At 46.2% G+C, this 24,072-nt stretch overlaps 1 protein-coding gene across 1 annotated transcript in view; it reads left to right on the top strand.

Moving 5' to 3' along the window:
* LOC129545986 (uncharacterized) overlaps nucleotides 1-21,259 on the top strand; it is a 30,889-nt gene extending 9,630 nt beyond the window's left edge. Inside the window, exons 2-4 of the mRNA XM_055410629.2 lie at nucleotides 6,568-6,694; nucleotides 12,005-12,100; nucleotides 14,894-21,259. Of these exons, the coding sequence (XP_055266604.2) occupies nucleotides 6,568-6,694; nucleotides 12,005-12,100; nucleotides 14,894-16,095 (1,425 nt within the window). The 3' untranslated portion in view covers nucleotides 16,096-21,259. The remainder of the gene's footprint in view (nucleotides 1-6,567; nucleotides 6,695-12,004; nucleotides 12,101-14,893) is intronic.
* The last annotated feature ends 2,813 nt before the right edge of the window (nucleotides 21,260-24,072 follow it).

Below are 24,072 nucleotides of genomic sequence, written 5' to 3'. Positions count from 1 at the left end.
AAAAGGGTGGCGACTTAATCTGAGGAGCAAGAGAAGCCATAAAGATGTTAAGTTAAACATTTTGACCTTTAAATTGACTGGTCACAAATAACGTCTTTTAAGGACAGGAGCCAACCAAAAATGTACAGATTAAGCATTCAGTTCAGTTCAGTCGTTCAGTAGTGTCTGACTCTTTGTAAGCCCGTGGACTGCAGTACGCCAGGCTTCCCTGTCCATCACCAACTCCCCGGGATTGCTCAAACTCATGTCATGGTGATGCCATCCAAACATCTCATCCTCTGTCGTCCCCTTCTCCTGCCCTCAACCTTTCCCAACATCAGGGTCTTTTCCAGTGAGTCAGTTCTTGGCATCAGGTGGCCAAAGTATTGGGGTTTCTTTCAGCTTCAGCATCAGTCCTTCCAATGAATACTCAAGATTGATTTCCTTTAGGATTGACTGGTTTGATCTCCTTGCAGTCCAAGGGACTCTCAAGAGTCTCCTGCCTGCAACACCACAGTTCAAAAGCATCAATTCTTCTGCGCTCAGCTTTCTTTATAGTCCAGCTCTCACATCTGTACACGAATACTGGAAAAACCATAGCTCTGGCTAGGCGGACCTTTGTCGGCAAAGGTTTTTTAATGTGCTGTCTAGGTTGGTCATAGCTTTTCTTCCAAGGAGCAAGCATCTTTTAATTTTATGGCTGCAGTCACCATCTGCAGTGATTTTGGAGCCCCCCAAAATAAAGTCTGTCACAGTTTCCATTGTTTCTCCATCTATTTCCCATGAAGTGCTGGGACCAGATGCCGTCTGTGATCTTAGTTTTTTGAATGTTGGGTTTTAAGCCAGCCTTTTCACTCTCCTCTTTCACTTTCATCAAGAGACTCTTTAGTTCCTCCTCGTTTCTGCCATAAGAGCGATGTCATCTGTGTATCTGAGGTTATTGATATTTCTCCCAGCAATCTTGACTCCAGGTGTGCTTCACCCAGCCCGGCATTTCGCACGATGTACTCTGCATATAAGTATTTAACTGCATATTTAAGTATTTAACTGTATAATTAACAATTTTCAGCCTTGACGTACTCCTTTCCCAATTCGGAACCAGTCTGTTGTTCCATGTCCAGTTCGAACTGTTGCTTCTTGACCTACATACAGATTTATCAGGAGGCCAATAAGTTGGTCTGCTAGTCCCTTTTTTTAAATAATTTTCCACAGTTCATTGTGATCCACACAGTCAAAGGACTGTGAAGAAAGCTGATGGCTGAAGAATTGATGCTTTTGAACTGTGGTGCTGGAGAAGACTCTTGAGAGTCCCTTGGACTGCAAGGAGATCCAACCAGTCCATTCTAAATGAGATCAATCCTGGGTGTTCATTGGAGAGACTGATGCTAAAGCTGAAACTCCAATACTTTAACCACCTCATGCAACGAGTTGACTCACTGGAAGACTCTGATGCTGGGAAGGATTGTGGGCGGGAGGAGAAGGGGACGACAGAGAGTGAGATGGCTGGATGGCATCACTGACTGGATGGACATGAGTTTGAGTGAACTCCGGGAGTTGGTGATGGACAGGGAGGCCTGGCGTGCTGTGATTCATGGGGTCGCAAAGAGTAGGACACGACTCAGCGACTGAACTGAACTGAACACAGTCAAAGGCTTGGGCATAGTCAATAAAGCAAATGTTTTTATAGAACTCTCTTGCTTTTTCTATGATCCAACAGCTGTTGACAATTTGATCTCTGATTCCTCTGCATTTTCTAAATCCAGTTTGAACATCTGGAATTTCTTGGTTCATATACTGTTGAAGCCTGGCTTGGAGAACTTTGAGCATTACTTTGCTAGTGTGTGAGATGAGTGCAATTGTGCAGTAGTTTGAACATTCTTTGGCATTGCCTTTCTTTGGGATTGGAGTGAAAACTGACTTTTTCCAGTCCTGTGGCCACTGCTGAGTTTTCCAAATTTGCTGACATATTGAATGCAGCACTTTCACAGCATCATCATTCTATCACCTCCACTAACTTTGTTTGTAGTGATGCTTCCTAAGGTGCAGTTGACTTCACATGCCAGGATGTCTGGCTCTAGGTGAGTGATCACACCATTGTGGTTATCTGGGTCATTAAGATCTTTGTTGTATAGTTTGTCTGTGTATTCTTGCTACCTCTTCTTAATATCTTCTGCTTCTGTTAGGTCCATACTGTTTCTGTCCTTTATTGAGCCCATCTTTGCATTAAATGTCCCCTTGGTATTCCTGATTTTCTTGAAGAGATCTCTAGTCTTTCCCATTCTGTTGGTTTCCTCTATTTCTTTGCATTGATCCCTGAGAAAGGCTTTCTTTTCTCTCATTGCTATTCTTTGAAACTCTGCATTCAGATGATTGTGTCTTTTCTTTTCTCCTTTGCCTTTCATTTCTCTTCTTTTCTCAGCTATTTGTAAGGCCTCCTCAGACAACCATTTTGCCTTTTTGCATTTTTGTCTTTCTTGGGGATGGTCTTGATCACTGCCCCCTGTACAGTGTCATGAACCTCCATCCATAGTTCTTCAGACACTCTGTCTATCAGATCTAATCTCTTAAATCTGTTTGTCACTTCCACTGTATAATCGTAAAGGATTTGATTTAGGTCATACCTGAGTGGTCTAGTGGTTTTCCCTATTTCCTTCTATTTAAGTCTGAATTTGGCAATAAAGAGTTCATGATCTGAGCCACAGTCAGCTCCAGGTCTTGTTTTTGCTGTCTGTATAGAGCTTCTCCATCTTTGGCTGCAAAGAATATAGTCAAAGTGATATCTGTATTGACCATCTGGTGATGTCCGTGTGTAGAGTCTTCTCTTGTGTTGTTGGAAAAGGAAGTTTGCTCTGACCAGTGTGTTCTCTTGCAAAACTCTGTTAGCCTTTGGCCTGCTTCATTCTGTACTCCAAGGCCAAACTTGCCTGTTACTCCAGGTGTTTCTTGACTTCCTACTTTTGCATTCCAGTCCCCTATGATGAAAAGGACATCTTTTTGGGTGTTAGTTCTAGAAGGTCTTCATAGAACCGTTCAACTTCAGCTTCTTTGGCATTAGTGATTGGGGCATAGACTTGCATTACTGTGATATTGAATGGTTTGCCTTGGAAACAAACAGAGATCATTGTGTTGTTTTTGAGATGCACCCAAGTACTGAATTTTGGACTCTTGTTGACCATGATGGCTACTCCAATTCTTCTAAAGGGATTTTTTTTCCCAGAGTAGTAGATATAGTAGTCATCTGAATTAAATTCACCTAGATCAGTCCATTTTAGTTCACTGATTCCTAAAATGTTGATGTTCATTCTTGCCATCTCCTGTTTGACCACTTCCAATTTGCCTTGATTCATGGACCTAACATTCCAGGTTCCTATGCGATATTGTTCTTTACAGCCTCGGACTTTACTTCTGTTAGGTAGCTAGAATAGGGAAAAGGAGTCCAAAATGGCAGTGGCTAAAAGACAAGGAGGGCTTCCCTGGTGGCTCAGAGGTTAAAGCATCTGCCTCCAATGCGGGAGACCCGGGTTCGATCCCTGGGTCGGGAAGATCCCCTGGAGAAGGAAACGGTAACCCACTCCAGTATTCTTGCCTGGAGAATCCCATGGACGGAGAAGCCTGGTAGGCTACAGTCCACGGGGTCGCAAAGAGTCGGACACGACTGAGCGACGGAACGGACGGAAAAGACAAGGAAGAGAAAAGCCTGTGAAAATAGAACAAAGGAAGGTCCGAGGACCAGAGTGAAGACCTCAGGTAGAACAAACAGCACTCCTGACTAAGCCCAGTTTGCATAGGGCAGGCCCAGGGGGAGGAAAAAACATATAAAAGGAGGAGCCAAAGCATTTTCTCTCTCGCTCTATCCTGCCTGTGTTCGCTCCTTCTCTCTCTCCCCCTGCCCTGCCCAAAGCTGCGTGTGCTGGCGCGCTCCTCCACTCTCTTCTTTGAGGATGGATTCTCCTACTATCTTCTAAATAAAATAGAGCTGTAACACTGATTTGTCTAAGAGCTATGACACGGTTTGTTCAAGATCCAAGAGCTGTGACGCACCGAGGGCTTTAATGTCCGTCGGCCCAAATCATTGTTATGATGAGACAAGAACTGAGAAACATACACTCGCCTGACACGTCCATCACCACTCATCCACAGCTGGGCCTTGTTTTTGCTTTTGCTCAGCCTCTTCATTCTTTCTGGAGTTTTTTCTCCACTCTTCTCCAGTAGCATATTGGGCACCTACCACCTTGGGGGCTTCATCTTTCAGTGTCATATCTTTTTGCCTTTTCATACTGTTTATGGGGCTCTCAAGGCAAGACTACTGAAGTGGTTTGCCATTCCCTTCTCCAGTGGACCACGTTTTGTCAGAACTCTCCACCATGACCCATCCATCTTGGGTGGCCCTACAGGCGTGGCTCATAGTTTCAGTGAGTTAGACAAGGCTGTGGTCCATGTGATCAGTTTGATTAGTTTTCTGTGATTCAGTGCGGTGGAGCTTTTCTTGTTTTGGAGCACAGGCTCAGTAGTTGTGGTGCACGGGCTTAGTGGCTCCAAGGCATGAAGGGATCTTCTGAGGCCAGGGATCCAACCCATGTCCCTTGCACTGCAAGGTGGGTTCTTAACCACTGGACCCTCTGGGAGGCCCTATTGCAGCTCTTAAGTAGCAGAACTAACAAACGGTAGGTCACACCACAGCCTGCACATTCAGTCTCCTCTGTGAACTGTGCATGGGGTGCCTAGAGATGATACCCATAAAGTAAACTTTACAAGCTAGGCAGGCTTCTTTCTGGTAGACAGTTTTGGCATGAGCCAGGAACATAGCATTTCAGGAGGTGGAAATGTGTGGACCGAAAGAAAAGCATATTGGTTGTTCCGGAAGCCCCCAGAAGGCCTATACAATTGCCAGAATCCTCTCCACTCCCCCATCTGCTGAGACATGTGAGAAAGATATGATCTTTTCTATCAAAGGAGAGGTTATAAGAAATAAAAAGCGGTTCATTCTTAGGATACTTGAACAGAAAGGTGTATAACTGGCTTATAACTAAGATTCCTAAAATGGCAGCTAGTTGCCAATCCTTTGTTCTTTTCACTTCCTGATTCTCCTTCCTCACCAGGACGTTTTGGCGGGCTAATTTCACGGGCTGTATCCTGGACATGAGAAAAGAACTAAAAGGGTGGGGAAAATAGTTACTATAAATCATCCAATCAAAAACTTAGATGGCCTCCAGGAAGATTGTAACTGTGTCACTCTCAGCCTGTGAGTGGCTGGAGGAGGGAACCAGCATTTTAGAAATAAAAACAGCGGATTTCCCGCTCCGTGTGCTTGCTCCCAGACCTTTGTAGTTCACCCTTCTGCGGAAGTAAAGATCGGCTTATGGAGCCATCTTCGATTGTCTGTCTTACTCCCGCAATACCGTTTGAGAGCATTTCCAGCAGGCATGTCCTGGGAGGGCCAGACAGTGAGCTCATTTGCTGGAGGCTCCATCCTGCTCATCCTGAGGACAGACAGACAACCCATCTGAGGCCTGATGACAGCCTGCACCGTCTTCAGCAGTTCCTGGTCCCTGGTCCCGAGGCATTTCCTCCGGGACACGTGCTGTCGGTCTCAGGTAGAGATGAGCAGGGATGGCTCCTGTGGATTCTCCCTGGGAGTCTCCAGGATTCAGACAACAACGGGAGTCCATCCAGGCCCGTCCACTTCCATGCAGGTGTCACCGCTTCGGGTGACGCTCCTGTGAGGTGGGTGATGATGAGTCTGCTCTTCTGCCCACGTCTGCAGAGCTACTTGGAATGGTGGCTGAAGTGAATGTAACTTCGAAGTTTACTTAACTGGGGTTTTACTCTGCCAGTGGGTCAAGGGAACCTGGGTTTAAATCCCGCCTCTGATCTCAGCTCATGTAAACTCTGGGTGAGCTGGTCGAGCTCCCTGGGCCTCAGATCCAATTACTAACATGAATTTGATGGCAGGACTGACCCCATGGGCTGTGGCCAGTCACCCGGTGTTTCTGCTATAAATATTTTTTCTTTCATTCTCATAAGTATTATCATTCAATGAGATTCTTTGTATTGACTCAGAAATTATTCAAGGTTCAGAGAAAGGAAGCGAGGCCCCCAAGTTCGTTCCACAGGCAAGTGTTGATTTAGGACTTTGAATTCAGACCTCAGGAATGGGGCTTCAGAGCGGGGGACTTTTCAGTCACTTTAACAAAACATGCAAAGTGCTCACCATGAGGCAGGCATGCAGTGGGGACCATTGGGTCCGGGGTGCTGTCACTCTGATTATTATTGGTGTTGGGATTTCATGTACATTTTCACCCTTTTTCTTGCTCATTTTTCTGACATCATCGCGCCCTTACCGTCTGTGCCCCACAGCCCCTGCAGACAGTGCTGACCTCGTGTCGTTCTCCGTTGGCTCCCACACGGGAGGCTTCCGTCTCCTCTGTGGCTGCAGTCACCCCCGGCTGCTGGCCTCCTCCTTGTGTCCCACACCAAGCTCAGCCTGCAGGCGGTGTCCAGTGTCTGCATCTTCACCATGAAGAGGAATGGGCTCTGATCCCACCAAGAGCCCCAAGACCAACCCCGCTGCCTCTGTTGACTTTGCAGGTGCCTGTTACTTACGAGGACGTGGCTGTGACTTTCACCCAGGAGGAGTGGGGGCATCTGGGCCCCGTCCAGAGGACGCTGTACTGGGAGGTGATGCTGGAGACCTGCAGGCTCCTGGTGTCTCTGGGTAAGGCCCCCCGCTCTGCGTCTCTTCTCCCTCTGGCTCCAGGTCCAGCGGGCTGAGAAGGCCTCTGAGGCCCAGCCAGCCTCCTCCGCCAGAGCTTCAGCTGTTTTCTGTTCTCACCTCTTCCTGCCTGGGCCCCGTATGTTTCACTGAGAAAGGGTTGGACCAGAAGCCTAGTTTCCTTTGGTCACAACCAGAGGAGAAGGGTGTGTTGGGACGAAATAGGGTGTCACAGAACCTGGAGGTCGGCATTCCCGCGGGGCTCCCTGAGGGACCAATGCAGTGACTTGGAGAAGCGTGCTCTGCCCTGGCTTCTGGGGCTTCCATGCTGCCCCTCTGTTGGTCCGCTGTGTTGCTTTCTTTTCACAGTGCTTCTTTTTTCTTTTGCTGCTGCAGCTAATTTGCAGAAGGAAATAAGTCTCCAAGTGCTTGCTCTCTGACTCCCGCACCCCCTCACCTCTGTTTCCTTCTGGATGTCTGTTTGTGAAATACTAAATTTAGGTTTCCCCAGGTCTGCCCCTCCCTCCGGCCCTGTTTCCTGAGCTCTGACTCTCCTGCTCGTGTCGCCCTCTCCCCACCACAGCCACTTGTCTGAGGCTGCTGGCCTCACACCCACTGTTTGCCGTTTCCCTCTTACTGGAGCACTTGGGAGACCAGGTCTGGTGCTAGGCCCCTGGCGGCTAATCCCTGCTCTGGTTCCCTATCCATGAGCGGTGTGTCCCTGGGCAAGTGACTGAACCCTGCTGTGGGGCCATTATCGCATAGGCAGTATCTCCTGAAGTAATACAGCGTCTTCCTCACATGGCTGGCAGTCCTGAGGGTGGGTGAGGGTAGGCTTAGCTGTTGTGGACCCCTGCTGCTGTCACTACCGTTAATGACGTCATCCTCCTCCTTGTCATGGTCATCGCCTATACTTGGACTCAGCGTTTTCTGAAACAGTGTTGGGTAGCTTTGTACTTAATTAGGCCAGGTGCCAGAGGTGAGTAGACCTTGGTTTTCACCTTGGCTCAGCCATTCATCGTGTCATGGCTGCAGAGGATTATTTCATCTGCCTGAGCCCCTGTCTCTTTATCTGTAAAATGGTGTTTATTGCAGTATGTACTTCACGTGGGTGCTGTAAGGAAATCCTGCAATAGAATTTTTCATGCAAGGTCCACAAGGACGGTCAAAATAGTACTTTGCTTAGGACCTAAAAAGACACAGGTCCGTGCATTTGCCTTGTTCTTGAATGAACAGACTCAATATTTTAGATATGTATGTCATTTTTTTCCTAAATTAGTTCATAAACTTAATTCAGTTTTTTTTTAATGGGATTTAAATTAAATTGCTTGGCATAGTCGCTGGAATATGGTTATACCTGTAAATAATGTTTTTTTAAGACTTTTTTTTTATCAGTTTCAGGTTCATAAAATTGAGAGGAAGTACAGAGATTTCCCACAATCTGCTCCCTGCACAGGTGCATTGGTTGTTGTTTAGTCACTCAGTTGTGTCTGACTCTCTGTGACCCCATGGCCCGCCAGGCTCCTCTGTCCATGGGACTCTCCAGGCACGAATACTGGAGGGGGCTGCCATTTCCTCCTCCAGGGATCACAGCCTCCTTCATTGTCTGTGTTCTCCCTACATGGCACATTCGTTACAGCTGATGTATCTACATTAACACATAATGACATAAAGCCATAGTGGGCATTAGGGTTTACTCTTGGTATTGTACATTCCTTGAGTTTGGACAGATGACATGTATCCATCATAGTATCGTACAGATTGTTTTTGTGGCCCTAAAAGTCCTCTCTGTTCACCCCCAACCCTCACCAGCCACTGATCTTTTTTGACTGTCTTCATTTGTGTTTTCCAGAATGTCATATAGCTGTAATCTTATAGTACTTCGCCTTTCCAGATTGGCTTCTTTCACTCAGTAATGGGCATCTGTTTCTTCACGTCCTTTCATGGCTTTTTGATGCTGAATAATATTGTCTGGATGTGCCATAGTTCATCCCCTTACCCACTGAAGAAATCTAAAGTGAAAGTCGCTCAGTCGTGTCCAACTCTTGGCGACCCCATGGACTGTCCACGGAACCCTCCAGGCCAGAATACTGGAGTGGATAGCCTTTCCCTTCTCCAGGGCATCTTCCCAACCCAGGGATCGAACCCAGGTCTCCTGCACTGCAGGCGGATTCTTTACCAGCTGAGCCACAGGGAAGCACATCTAGGTTGCTTCCAAATTTTGGCAGTTATGAGAAAAACTGCTGTAAATGTCTGTGTGTAGGCGTGCCGGTTTTTATGCGGACGTAAGTTTTCAGGACCTTTGGGTAAAGAGTGAGGACCGTGATTGATGGATCCTGTGGTGAAGGTATGTTTAGTTTTTTGAGAACCTAGCAGACTTCAGGATGGTGGCATCATTTACGTTCTCAGCAGCGTGGAATGAAGGCTCCTGGAGCTCAGCATCCTCCCCAGCATTTACTGTCAGTGTTCCTGTTTTACCCCTTCTTATAGATGTGCACTGGTGTCTGGTTTTAATTTGCATTTCCCTGATGACAGTCTGAAGGAAATCAGTCCTGAGTATTCACTGGAAGGACTGATGCTGAAGCTCCAATACTTTGGTCACAGGATTTAAAGAACTAACTCATTGGAAAAGACCCTGATGCTGGGAGAGATTGAAGGCAGGAGGAGAAGGGGACGACAGAGGATGAGATGGTTGGATGGCATCACCGACTCATGAGTTGGCACATGAGTTTGAGCAAATTCTGGGAGTTGGTGATGGACAGGGAGGCCTGGCGTGCTGCAATCATGGGGTCGCAAAGAGTAGGACACAACTGAGTGACTTAACTGATGACAGTCTGTGGAGCATCTTTTCATGTGCTTATTTGCCATCTGTATATTGTCTTTGGTGAGATGTCTTTTAAGGTCTTTGCTCTTGCCTTTGGGGAGGTGTCTGATAAGGTATTTGGCTCATTTTAAAATGGAGTTGTTTTCTTACTGTCTAATTTTAAGAAGTATTTGTATTTTTGGACAACTGTCCTTTATCAGATACGTCTTTTGCAAATATTTTCTGCTATCTGTGTGTGGCTTGTCCTCTCATATCTTTTGGCAGAGTAGAAGTTTATAATTTTTATGAAGTGCAGCTTATCAATTGTTTCCTTCATGGGTTATGCCTTTGGTGTTATATCCAGGAAGGTATCACATACCTGTGGTCACCTAGGTTTTCTCCTGTAATATCTTATAGGAATTTTGTGGGTTTGTGTTACATTTAGATCTGTGATCCACTTTGAGTTAGTTTTTGTGAAGGGTATAAAGTCTCTGTCTAAATAATTTTTTTACATGTGGATGTTCTGTTGTTCCACTGTTTGTGGAAGAGACTAGCTTCGCTCTGTTGTATTGCTTTTGCACCTTTGTCAAACATCAGTTGAATGTATTATGTGAGTCCGTTTCTGTGCTTTTAGTGCTATTCCATTTATCTTTCACCAATATCACACTGTCCTCATTACTGTAATTTTATTGTAAGTCTTGAGGTTGGATAGCATCAGTTCTCACATCCAGTCTGCTAATGAGTTCATCAAAGGCATTCATCAGTGGTGTTTGATCTGTAGCATTTCTTTTTGCTTCTTGATTAGGATTTCCTTCTATCTGCTTACATTGCCCGTCTGTTTTTGGATGCTGTCTACTTTGTTCATTAAAGCCCTGAGCATATTAATCATTGTCATTTAAAATTGCTGATCTGATAATTGCAGCATCCCTGATGTGTCAGGTTCTGATGCTTGCTCTACCTCTTCAAATTATGTTCTTTGACTTTTAGCATGGCGCATAAGTTTTTCTTGATAGCGGCACATGATGTGGAGATAAATCTCATGATATTGTGAGGGCCTGCCTATTACTGAGTCCCACTTGACTTCTTTTACTCTCAGAGTTGTCTGCTCTGAGCCTGCAGCAACTCTTTAATTATAGTTCAGGTTTCCTCACCTGGCGCTGCTTCCCGTGGCAGCTTCTGCTCACTGGTCTCTGCTGCCGTATCTCACTGTGTTCGCTGTGTCTCCAGTCTTGGGGACAGCGGTTTACCCTGTTCCCTCATTGTGTTATTGACCCAGGACGACTTGATTTTTCTGTCTGTTAAGCTTTCCACTTGTTGTTAAGATGGATTGCAGACTTGGAAGCTCCTTACAGGCAGAACTGGAAATAGGAAGTCCACTAAAGATGAGTTTTGACTTACCATTAGGGTTAAAAAAATGCCATGGCAACATGGCAGACTGATGAAGCTTCTAGACTCAGAAGCCACAGTTCAGTGAAATCTTCTCAGGAACTGACATTTAAGCTGAGACCCAAAGAATGAAGAGTAAGCTAGTCAGAGCAAACTGGGAAAAAACAGCCTTCCAGCTGGCAGGACAGCACATGCAAAGGCCCTGAGGTCACAGGGGGTGTGACTCCTGACAGCCAAAGGGCAGGCTCCTTAATTTGCATTGCCCTATCCCTGAACACATAAGCAAATGGGGTGAACATCTGCCTAGTGATGACTGGTGAGTCCTGGGCTCTGCTTTAGGATCTGCAGGTGCACTTTCTGTGTGGGTCCCAGTACCTCCGCCAGCAACTTATCTGTGTCCCTGACCCCCTCATTGGTTGATGTGTGTTTGGCTACACATGACAGACCAGCTTCAAGCAGTCTGTGCCCCAAAGGGAATGTTTGATGTTGTCTCAGAAGCTCAGAGGCGATGCTGGCTCCCAGGCGCGGGTGCCAGCCCAGGTGTCTGTCTCTCCACGTCTGTGGTCCCGGTGCTCAGGCCAGTCCCCGCACAGACATTGTAAGATGCTCCCCGAGGGCAGGAGCGGCTGACATGGGTCACCTGTGAACCTTAGCTGCCGTCTGGGGGACGATGAAGACCAGGCTCCATAGCCTGCCAGGCTGGCCGCCAGCACCTGGGGAGCACTGAAGTCCACTGGTACTTGGACTTCTCCCCACAGACTTTGTCTGACCTGTTCTGTGCTGGTAATGGGACACCCTGGGTGTTGCTGGTGTTCGGGGAGGCGGTGGAGGCCCCTGACTCCACTGAATTAGGTAAAGTCTTCAGAAAAAAGTCTGAGCGGTGCGGGGTTCTGGGGATGGAGATCAGGGAGGGGTCCTGTCTGTGCAGCCGGCCGTCACGTCTGCCGTCTTTGGGGACTGAGGGTGGTGTTCACACAGCTTCCCAGGCGCAGGGCTCTGTTTGCCCGGAGGGGAGCAGCCACGTGTTGGGGTCTCCTCCAAACCCTGCAGTCCTGGGCTCGGTTGAGAGGCTTCTTTCTTTTTCCCACACATTCCCCACATTCTCTTTTTTTCTCTGTGAACAGGATGTCCTTTGCCTGAGCCAGAGCTGATCTCCCCAGCGGAGCCCAGCCCTGAGTCACAGACCTCGAGGAGAGGGCCCACCCCCAGCTCCTGCTCGGGTGAGTACCCACAGCTGGCCAGGGGGGTCACAGCAACATGCACATCTCATGGGGGCCGCGGCCTGTCCGCTCTGTGAGAATATTCTTGTCATGGCTGCTCTGGGCATGGGGGATCCCTGCAGCCTTTGAACCCGTGCTCACCCTGCCATGTGACGCTGCTGGGAGGTGTAAGTTCAGGCCCTTGGCTCCATGAGCTTGGGCTTAAAGACTAGGTGTGACACAGCACACAACCTTGTGGCCCAAGGATGTTCCGTGGTCTTTGTATGTGAGTTTGGCCAGGGTAGACCTAACTGCTTGAACAGGCATATTCCCGAATCTCCATGGCACAGTGTATGGAAAAGTGTTCTTCTTGAGCCAAGGACCACGCGGGTCCGTGGGGATCTGTGAGCAGGCAGCTTTTCAGGGACCTGGCTGCCTCGTCATTCGTGTGGGCCCTCCAGGGTTCCTGGCATCCTCCAGCTGGCGTAGGGGAGACAGAGAAGAAGGGAAAGTATCACAGTCACTCCCAACACGGTGTTTTCCCTCACATTCCACTGACTCAAGACTTGACTTTGTCATCTGGTACCTGGGGCTTGGAAGAGAGGCTGAGTGTGTCCACGGAGAGGAAAAACACAGTTTGGTGAGCGTGGTTTGTTACATTGTGTCCGGTCCTGGAAAATTGCAGTCGTCATGGTTTCTGCCTCATTGGGTGGTTAGAGGATGTAATAGATTGTGTGTGAAATTGCTCCTCACTGAGCAGACGTGAGCTGTTGGTGTCACGGGACTAGTGCTCGCGAGTCAGGGCAGTGTCTCACGCCTCCTCCTGGACAGCAGGAGCCCGTTCCCACCTTCTCCGCCACCGACACTCCCCGCATCGAGCAGACGGGTGCACCCCCTTGCCTTTGTCTTCTGTCCTCTTTGCCTAAACCTCAAGGCACCTCACATTGAACACGCCCGAGAGAGAACTCGGACCTTGCCCGCTCCTCCTGCCCCGCGTGCACCCGCGTGCAGGTCAGGAGGCAGGCGTGCCTCAGGCAGCTCCTCGGCACCCCCGTCTCCACCAGTGCCTCCATCCAGGCAGCACCAAACCCTGTCCGTTCCGTGCGCACGTCTTGAGTCCATCACCTCCACCAGCTGTGCGAGACCCATCCCCACACTCAGTGCAGGCTTTGGGCTTCTGCCTGGGTGGTGCCAGCACGCCCCAGGCTGGTCTCCCTGCCTCTGCCCTGGGCGCCTTCTGTCTGTCTGTCGTGTCTCCCACACTGACCCCCGAGGCCTCGGCGCGTCTTCATGGCAGAAATAGAGGCTGGTCCTTGTGCTGCTTCGCCCTTACCCCTCGCCTGTCACCTGAGGGTCCTGTGTGCAGCGTCCATCCTCATCTCCCACTGGCTGTTTTTCCCCCCGGGGACGTCTGTGTTCCAGTACTGCCCTCCCCCTCTCCTTCCCCGTGCTGCCCTGCATGCAGGTTCATCTTTTTGTTCTTAATTAACTCTCCAAGGCTAACCCACACATTCTTGGTCTCACACCTTGCTGGTTAGGTCTCATGCTTCCTGGTTAGGTCCCTGGTGCACACACTGGACTAACCCATAATGAAAAGTTAAATCTGAGTGACTGATGTTTTTGCCCGGTGTCTGGCCCTCTACTGCGCACAACATAGGCGGTGTGTCACTTCATCTTCGCAGCAGTCCTACAAGACACGTTCTCGCCTTAGCTTTAATTTTCAAAAGAGGAAAACGAAGGCCTATGACATTTGAGTGCCTTGCCAGATGCCATAAAGCTAATGTTGAGTTCTTCTGGAATTCGGGCCTAGGTTTTTGTGGTCAGAGACCATAATACTCACATGACCTCTAACTTCTGTTCAGTGGAGCTCAGGTACAGGTTTCACTTCATTGTTCTATGGGCTCATTGTCATCACTGATTCTTGAATGACATTGACTAATTGATTTAGGAATGAAATTATTTCTCTGCTCATTTGTTTCTTTTTGAACGTAATGCACTTAACATCCCCAGACTCCAGCATGAGAACCTTGCTCATGCCCTCCTGTCTCAGCGTGGGCTGCTGTAACAAGAAAGCCACAGCCCAAGCAGCTCAAGCAGCAGACTGTCTCTGTCAGTTCAGGAGTCTGAGAAGACCTGGATCAAGGTGCTGGCAGATCCCAGCTGAGGAGGGCCTGCTCCTCTGTGTGCAGACGGCAGCTTTCTTGTTCTGTCCTCATGTGGCAGAGAAAAGGAGAAAGCTGTCCCCTCTCTCTTCTCGTGAGGACACTAATCCCATCTCAGGAGCCCTCCTTTCTCCAACCTTGTGTTCTCATGCAGGGCAGCTCCCTGGTTCTGGAAGACTCTGTGCCTTTGTTCATTCTCTTTCCTAAGGCTGAAAGAACCTCATTTTCTCTATACTGCAGCTTCTATCACATCCGCAGGCCTGCCCTCACCAGGAAGCCTCCACAGCCCATTCCTCTCCCATCTGGGCAGCACCAGATACCCCTTCGCTGGCTCCCCTGTGCATAGCACCATGAGATGTTGTGGTTTGGAGCAGACTCACCACACACAGTGTCATCATCCCTCTGTCTGCCCCCCTTGTCTCCAGACATTCTGTCCCCTGTCCATACTCTCCCCCTGGGGTTTCCCTTTAAAATTTTCAAGAATTCAAACAGGAGAAAGAAAGCGATTGCAAACCAGGGTTTCAGAGACCTGAAAAGACAGCAGGCTGAAAAGATGGCCACTGTCTTCATCTTATTCTCACTGACATGGTGATTTAGTTTCTTCTACACCGCCATCACTTACGAGCCTTTCTGTGTATTATCTTCCCTCCAGGTGACAACATAAAACCTGAGGCCCCACAGCCTGCCCCTTCCCACCCAGCCTCATCTGAGGAAGTCTCACCCCAGAAACGACCGACTCAGCGGACCTCAGGGCACTCTCAGCTGGGGCAAACCGAGGATGGGGATGGGCCATTGGAGATGCAGGAAGGTCCCCTGAGACCGGGGATAGGCCCCCAGGGGAAGGAACTCCCTGGGAAAGTGAACCCTGATCCCCATGGTTTAGGGACAGACGACTGGCTGCCCTCGAGGACTGCACAGCAGCGAGTCCCTCCAGCAGACATTCGCTATGAACGGGAGTCACGTGGGCTGGTGAAAGGACCCCTGACTCATGAAGGGAACTTTCCCTGTAAGTGTGGGAAACGTGGGAAATCTTTTAACACACATGGCTTCCTTGTTCAACACGAGCAGCTTCACTCTGGAGTGAAGCCCTGTGGATGCACAGAGTATGGGAGAGCCTTCAACAGGGGCACACACCTCCTCCAGCACCGCCTGATCCCCACCAGGGAGAGGTCCTACGAGTGCAGCGAGTGTGGGAAGGTCTTCCACCGCAGGTCCCAGCTCACAGTACACCAGCGGATCCACACCGGGGAGAAGCCCTATGAGTGCAGCGAGTGTGGGAAGGCCTTCCGCCGCAGGTCAAAGCTCACAGTACACCAGCTGATCCACACCAGGGAGAAGCCCTATGAATGCAGCGAGTGTGGGAAGGGCTTCTGTGACAGCACTAGACTCATTCAGCACTCCGTCATCCACACCGGGGAGAAACCCTACAAGTGCCTTGAGTGTGGGAAGGCCTTCCACCGCAAGCCATACCTCAAGGAGCACCAGCGGATCCACACCGGGAAGAAGCCCTATGTGTGCACTGAGTGTGGAAGGGCCTTCATGCACTGCTCCACTTTGATCACACATAAAAGGGCCCACACTGGAGAGAAACCCTATGAGTGCAAAGAATGTGGGAAGGCCTTTAGCAGTCGCTCAGGCCTTAGCCGGCACTTCACCACCCACAGTGGAGAGAAGCCCTACAAGTGCACGGAGTGTGGGAAAGCCTTCAACCGCAGATCATACCTCAACAGCCACCAGCAGATTCACAGTGGAGAGAAGCCCTACAAATGCGTGGAGTGTGGGAAGGCCTTCTGGTGGAGCTCAAGCCTTGTTCGACACTCCATCATCCACGCTAGAGAGAAGCAAGTGAAGTGAGTGTGGAAAGGCCTTCGGTCACAGCTCTTGCCTCAGCATCAAAGGGTTCATACTGGGGGAAGCCCTGTCGGTGTGACAGATGTGGGACGACTTCGCACACTTGTGTCGTTCCACACTGAGAGTCAAACCTCTAAGAACTCTTTCTGGGGAAAGACTTCTGCATGTAACCCCTGAGGAAAATCTTTTGCCAAGGAAGCATCTTACTCAGAATCTGATCATTCATACCAAAGAGAAATCCCCTCATTTTTCTTCCCTGTGAGAAAATCTATTTGCAGGATATCAGTTGTCATCTAAAGAATCGTGTTAGAAATGGAGTCAGCCTAGAAACTTATTCTATATCTGAAAATGCACGCGGGAGAGTGAGCCAATCTTTATTGTGCACTCAGCAAAGCCTTCAGGCACATCTTCATCCTCAGTTTACACTGCAAAATTATCTCAGGGATATTTAAACAAAAGAGGAAGAGACATGGAAGAGAAGAAATGCAAACACAGCTTTCAGATTTCCATGACGAACCTGTGGCAGTTGTCATCCCTTAGTTTATCTGAGGTGAGAGGAGTGTTGTTGCAGAGATGAGAGGACCTTGTTACTTTTGTTTATTTTGTATACACATGCCCTGCTGTCCACTGTCAGAGGAGAGTTAAACAGTTGAGGGTGCATCTGAAAAGATTTACTGAAAGCCACCTTTGCTTCCCTAGTAGCTCAGACAGTAAAGCATCCGCCTGCAATGCAGGAGACCTGGGTTCGATCCCTGGTTGGGAAGATCCTCTGGAGCAGGAACTGGCAACCCACTCTAGTATTCTTGCCTGGAGAATTTCATGGACAGAGGAGCTTGGCGGGCTATAGTCCATGGGGTTGCAAAGAGTCGGACACGACTGAGCAGCTAATACACACACCTTTGTTCTACAGCATTGTCTACCCTTGAGTAGCCTATGTCTTTATGAGAAATATGAAGGCTTGACTTACAATACACTTTCATATTTAAGGAGATAAAGATGTGTGTATGAATGAACCCATTTTACTGAAATGATTGATATTTTTGAAACATAATGTATCATGTGTCTTTAACCAGCTGACACTCATACTTAATCTGTTTATCTTTTTATTTGTCTGCAGGGTGAGGAGGACAGTATAACTGTGCAACCTTACCAGATGAATCCCAGTTCTTCCCTCTGATTCCTACTTCACGAACACTTCAGTGATTTTCTGGAAGTTGAATTTGTAGCCACAACAGAACAAAACACACAGCTAAATTAAGCTAAATGATAGCAATACATTCAGAGAAGGAATCTCATTTTTAATCTTACAAAAGATTGTGTGAAGATTCACTGTCACGTAAAGTGACTAGAATTTTACTGATTGAAATGAGCTTGTGTCAGTATAGGTACAGGGGAGTTCCACAAGTGTTGCCATTGGCTTTGTCCCAGTATAAGGACTAATGACTAATATTATTTGTCAGGGTATTTTGAGATTCCTTCCTTTTATTTTTTTTAAGCAACATTTGATAGTATTGCTGCTGCTGCTGCTAAGTCACTTCAGTCGTATCCGACTCTGTGTGACCCCATAGACGGAAGCCCACCAGGCTCCCCCTTCCCTGGGATTCTCCAGGCAAGAACACTGGAGTGGGTTGCCATTTCCTTCTCCAATGTGTGAAAGTGAAAAGTGAAAGTAAAGTCGCTCAGTCGTGTCTGACCCTTAGCGACCCCACGGACTGCAGCCCACCAGGCTGCTCCATCCATGGGGTTTTCTAGGCAAGAGTACTGGAGTGGCTTGCCATTGCCTTCTCCGTTTGATAGTATTACCTCACGTTGAGAAATATACTGTACAGAAAGACATAAAATAATCATGTATTCACTCTGAACCCTTCTCAGGGCTTTTCTAATGACTACATGTCTAGTTTTGTATGGCCATTGTAGGCCATGTCATTTCTGTTGTGTTAATCTATGACATTATTGTGAAGGCCACTTTTCATGCTTTTCATGTCTTATCTAAGAAGTCTTCAGCAAGCTCTAGGTTCTTAAATCTCTGATACATGTTGAGTTAATTTGTATTAACCGTGTGCAGTTTAGGTTGTGTTTTTTTTTGCCTAAGGATGTTCGGTTGTTATGGTGCCATTTGAATAGTTGTAAAGACTATCCTGCCTCTATTGAACTGAACTTAGTAAAAAAAAATCTGTTGTGCATATTAAGTTTTGGACCGTTTCTGAGTTCTTTATGTTATCCTACTGATCTGTGTATTTAAACCTCTGCCAATACATTATCTTGAATGCTGTAGCTATCATTAAATCTTAAAATTGGATAAAGTACTTCCATCTTCTTTATAGTTTTTTTTTTTTTATAGTTTTTAAAATTGATTTAGCTTCCCATGTCAATTTTTCCTTTGGTTTTCTGTATAAGTTTTAACATGTGCTGGTCTATATATTAAAGACATCTTGTGAGATTTTTATAGAAATTCCATTAATCTATGGATCATTTTGGTGAGATTTGGCATCTTATTATGTTGAGTCTTCCACTCCATGAACTTGGTATGTCTCTCCATTTATTTGGATCTCTGATTTATTTCATAAGTGTTTTATAATTTTCAGCTTACAGATCCTGAGCATATTTTGTTAGGTTTTTATTGAGTTTTTAACTTCAGTTTTATCATTGTCATTACTGTTACTGAGAAATAGAATTAATTTTTATATGTTGACTTTGTATTCTATGCCCTTGCTGGACTCATTTATTAGTTCTAGCAAGTTTGTTTGTTGGCAGATTCCTCAGGATTTTCTTCATAAGCAATAAGTTATCTATCTGCAGCTTAGCTCAGATGGTACAGAACTGCAATGCAGGGGGCCCAGGTTCAATCACTGGGTTGGGAAGATCCCTGGAGCAGGAAAGTGGCAACCCACTCCAGTATTCTTGCCTGGGAAATCCATGGAGAGAGGAACCTGGTGGGCTACAATCCCTGGGGTCACAAAGAGTTGGACACAACTGAGCAAATAACACTTACCTGCAAATAGTGAACATCTTATTTCTTCTTCCTTAGGTGTATCCCTTTTATTTCCTTTTCCTTTTTTTTATTCTGCTGGCTAGAATTTCCAGTACAAGGTTGAATAGAAATGATGAAAGAGGAAGCCCATGTCTTGTTCTTAATGTTAAGGGAAAGCATTCAGTGTTGTTTGACCATTAAATAAGATGACAGTATGGGTTTTTATATAGATTTTTTAAAATCAAGTTTGGTAGGTTTCCCCCCTCGTTTGCAAAGAGTTTTCATTATAAATTGGTGTTGAATTTTGTCAAATACCTTTTCTCTTTCAGCTGATGCGATCATATGACTTTTCTTCTGTAGCCTGTTTATATGATGGATTGTCTGGCTGGATTTGAATGTTGACCCAGCCTTGCATTTCTGCAGTAAATCCTGTAGTTATAGAATATGGAACACACACACACACACACACACATTCCTTTTGCCAGTATTTTGTCAAGAAATTTTATGTGTAAAATCATGAGCATATTGGCCTATTTTTTTTGCACTGCTGTCTGAATAATACTGGCCTCCTGGGCTTCCCTGGTGGCTCAGAGGTTAAAGCGTCTGCCTCCAATGCGGGAGACCCGGGTTCGATCCCTGGGTCGGGAAGATCCCCTGGAGAAGGAAACGGTAACCCACTCCAGTATTCTTGCCTGGAGAATCCCATGGATGGAGAAGCCTGGTAGGCTACAGTCCACGGGGTCGCATAGAGTCGGACACAACTGAACGATGGAACGGAACAGAAAATGAACTTTGAGTGTTTCTCCCTTTTCCTCCCCAGCCTGGTTGAGATTTTGAGAGTTGGTTTTCTTTCTTCTCTAAATCTTTGGTAGAATTCTCTGGTGAAACCATTTTGGCCTGGAGATTCCATTTAATGGAATTCATTAAATTCATGCACTTCATGAGAATATGTAGGGATGTCATTAGCTTTGATACATTGTACAGCAGAGTATCAAGTTGAATATCTTATAATGATTTAAAAACAGCAAAATTATGCTTTGAATAATAGGACTTGAGTACTTTAAAGGACCATAGAGACCCTCTTCAATTTAATGGTTAGAAAACAGGTGCAGAGAAGGCAGGTGACTAGTGCGAGTCCATATTCTCAAGATAAGGACAGATCGTGTCCGTTTCTCCTAGCCTGTTGGAATTCTGCCCTTTTATACTGCTTATAAAAGCCCTATCCAGTTGGCATTGAGGAAATTAAAAGACGCTTACTCCTTGGAAGGAAAGTTACGACCAACCTAGATAGTATATTAAAAAGCAGAGACATTACTTTGCCAACAAAGGTCCGTCTAGTCAAGGCTATGGTTTTTCCAGTGTTCATGTATGGATGTGAGAGTTGGACTGTGAAGAAAGCTGATCACCGAAGAATTGATGCTTTTGAACTGTGGTGTTGGAGAAGACTCTTGAGAGTCCCTTGGACTACAGGGAGATCCAACCAGTCCATTCTAAAGGAGATCAATCCTGGGTGTTCATTGGAGAGACTGATGCTAAAGCTGAAACTGCAATACTTTGGCCACCTCATGCGAAGAGTTGACTCATTGGAAAAGACTCTGATGCTGGGAAAGATTGGGGGCGGGAGGAGAAGGGGACGACAGAGAGTGAGATGGCTGGATGGCATCATCGATTTGATGGACATGAGTTTGAGTGAACTCCGGGAGTTGGTGATGGACAGGGAGGCCTGGCGTGCTGTGATTCATGGGGTTGCAAAGAGTCGGACACGACTGAACTGAACTGACGTTATTTTCAAAAAGCACATTTTAATGATCTTTGCTTACTTCAGGCATAGGTTATTTTGTAACAATTTCAAGAACATCTTTAGATGTTTTCATTCACATCTTCTGTTATTAATCTGTGTCCTGTTTTATTTCATCCTATGCAAATTAGAGACTTTTCTTATGGTCCTGTGTATTGTCAGTTTTATATATATTTATTTTGTGCTAAAAAGAAAGAATCCTACATTTAGTGTATGCAGTTCTATATGTATCTGTCAGGCCAGATTTATTCATCTTGGTGTATGAACCTGGTAGAACCTTACCAATGTTATGCCTGCCTTATATGAATAATTGAGATAGCATTAAGATGTTTCAATTTATTTATAGATGTAACTTTTTATTCTTAGAGTAAAATTGATATTTTAAGATTTTATATAAATTTAAAAATGTCTTTCTGCTGTTTTCTTTGCTGAATCTATTTTTCAGATGCAAATCCACACTTTTATATTTCTGTTTTTATTTATTAACTCAATATATTTATTTTCCAAATTTTTATTTGCTTTATCTCTGTAATATATCTTCAAAACAGTGACTTATAAACTGAATATTGCTGGATAGTTTTCAGCCTACTAAAAACTGCTGCTGCTAAGTCACTTCAGTCGGGTCCGACTCTGTGTGACCCCATGGATGGAAGCCCACCAGGCTCCCCCGTCCCTGGGATTCTCCAGGCAAGAACACTGGAGTGGGCTGCCATTCCCTTCTCCAATGTGTGAAAAGTGAAAGTGAAGTCGCTCAGTCGTGTCCGACCCTTAGCGACCCCACAGACTGCAGCCTACCAGGCTCCTCCATCCATGGGATTTTCTAGGCCAGGGTACTAAAAACTGCTGACGACTAATTCAAATATTTATTATATACACATTTCATGGGAGCGCTGGCATATTTGATTTAAAATGCATCTTCCTATTGTGCTTATCTTTGCTTCAGTTCTGGGTTTTACACATTCTTTTAAAAATTTCTGTACATTATTTACATTCTAAACTTCACTTTTAGTTGGTAATGTATATACTTGTTTTATTGGTGTTCAAGCTTAAAAATTATAATACATGTCTTTAACACAACAAAGTATAAGTTAATATCTTAACCTTTTGCATGATGTAATGGATATTATTGAGGATCATGTGGTAATTCCATTGTTCTCCTCAATAAGATATTGTTCATGTTTTACATAAATAATGAATTAACTGCATTTATTCACAGGTACCCTTTTCTTGGATCTTTGGTCCTTCTGTCACTGCAGACCTTTCACCTGCGATCATTTTCCTCTGGCCTTGAATGCAGTTCATTGGAGTATAGTTACTTTACAGTGTTGTGTTATGTGTGGGTTAGTTATCTACTATTTCATTCTCTTTTTGAGAAACATTTTCAGTATATCCTTCCACTATGTCCTGGACCCACTATAGTGTTGTATATGACTGGAGGTGATTTATTTTGTGTTAATAGTTTCCTGGTACTAAGGAACAGTATTTGAACATGGTATAAGAACAACACATCCTAGAAATTCTAACAGGCTCAGTAATTAGATAAGGTTTTGAGTTGTTGGAATAGTAAAAGGATGACTGTGTAGAATGCATAGGAGAAATAATATGTCTGGTAACCAAACTGATGGGTTGCAACATAAACTGACTAGATGACTAACAAACCCCATGTCTCTTTTTGGTTGCCTGGGAGGTCAGCATGTCCCAGGTTTCCTTAACAGTTAACTCTGGGACCATGTGAATGAATTGTGGCCAGAAGAATACAGGCAGAAGTGGTTGTGGATGCGTGTCTGAATTGTTCTTGCATTTGTGCACCGTTCTGGGAATCTCCTCAGTGGTTCTCAATCTCAAACCTCCCCAGGACTTAGTGTTCCCTCGAGTGCTGTAGGTTCAGAAGGTGGGTTGATGGTAATGATGTCTTGATGAGGACAGGTCCTGATGACCTGAAAAGCCTCTGAGCTTCCAACTGGGCCATCTCATCATCACATGTTTGTACCCAAGTCTGCCAGTTCTTAGGGTCAGAAGAAGAGGACAGGAGGGCAAGAAGGAGGCCCCAGTTACTGGGAACTCGATGATATGTCATCATGTCATAAACATGAAACCATCAACTCCATTCCACTTGGACCTGAGGGCACTTAGTCCTGATGTTCCCAAGATCAGACTCTTGTAATAATGCAACTCTTTGGGCATTGTGCCTACCTGTAGTTTAAGAAGTCTACCTGCTCTTTAAGAGATAGCTAAATATGAATAGAAAAAAATATGCAAAATGGTACACACAAATGTATGCTTTTTATGTAAAGCATTTAATCAGTACCTGAGAGTTTGAAAAGTTTGAAAGTTTAGTTCCTCAGTCGTGTCTGACTCTGCAACCTCATGGATTGTAGATTACCAGGTTCCTCCGTCCATGGGATTTTCCAGGCAAGAGTACTGGAGTGGGTTGCCATTTCCTTCTCCAGAGGATCTTCCTGACCCAGGGATCAAACCCAGGTCTCCCACATTGTAGGCTGACACTTTACCATCTGAGCCACCAGGGAAGTTCCAGTACCTGAGAGGCTACTTGCCAAGTCAAGGAGTCATGTTTTCATAAATAATGCCAACATTCTCGCAAAGAGGTATCCATGGCTTAGCCTTTCACACCCTTGTACATGAAAGCGTTGTGTCTGCAATCCCATGGACCGCAGCCAGTCAGGCACCTCTGTTAATGGAACTCTCCAGGCAAGTATACTGGGGTGGGTTGCCGTTCTCTTCTCCAGGGGATCTTTCTGACCCAGGGATCGAACCTGTGTCTCAGACCTGCATTGCAGGAAGATTCATTACCATCTGAGTTACCAGGGAAGCCCCCTTCTCCAGGAGATCTTCCCAGTCCAGGGATTGAATCTGGGTCTTCTGCATTGCAAGTAGATTCTAGCCACCAGGGAAGCCCTATGTTAATACTAATGACAGTAGTAATGTTCAGTCGCTCATTCGTGTCCAACTCGTTGGGACCCTATGGACCCCATCACTCCAGGCTTCCCTGTCATTCACCATCTCCTGGAGTTTACTCAAACTCATGTCCATCAAGTCGGTGATGCCACCCAACGATTTCATCCTCTGTCGTGCCCTTCTCCTGCCTTCAATCTTTCACAGCATCAGGGTCTTTTCTAATGAGCTGGCTCTTCGCTTCAGATGGCCAGGGTATTGGAGCTTCAGCCTCAGCATCAGTCCCTCCAATGAATAT

The sequence above is a fragment of the Moschus berezovskii genome, chromosome 22, assembly GCF_049115385.1.
Source record: "Moschus berezovskii isolate FMDL1 chromosome 22, NW_MosBer_1.0, whole genome shotgun sequence".
In the NCBI taxonomy this organism is placed as follows: Eukaryota; Metazoa; Chordata; class Mammalia; order Artiodactyla; family Moschidae; genus Moschus; species Moschus berezovskii.
Note: the sequence above shows the minus strand (reverse complement) of the source record. Positions and strands in the feature narration are given on the sequence as shown.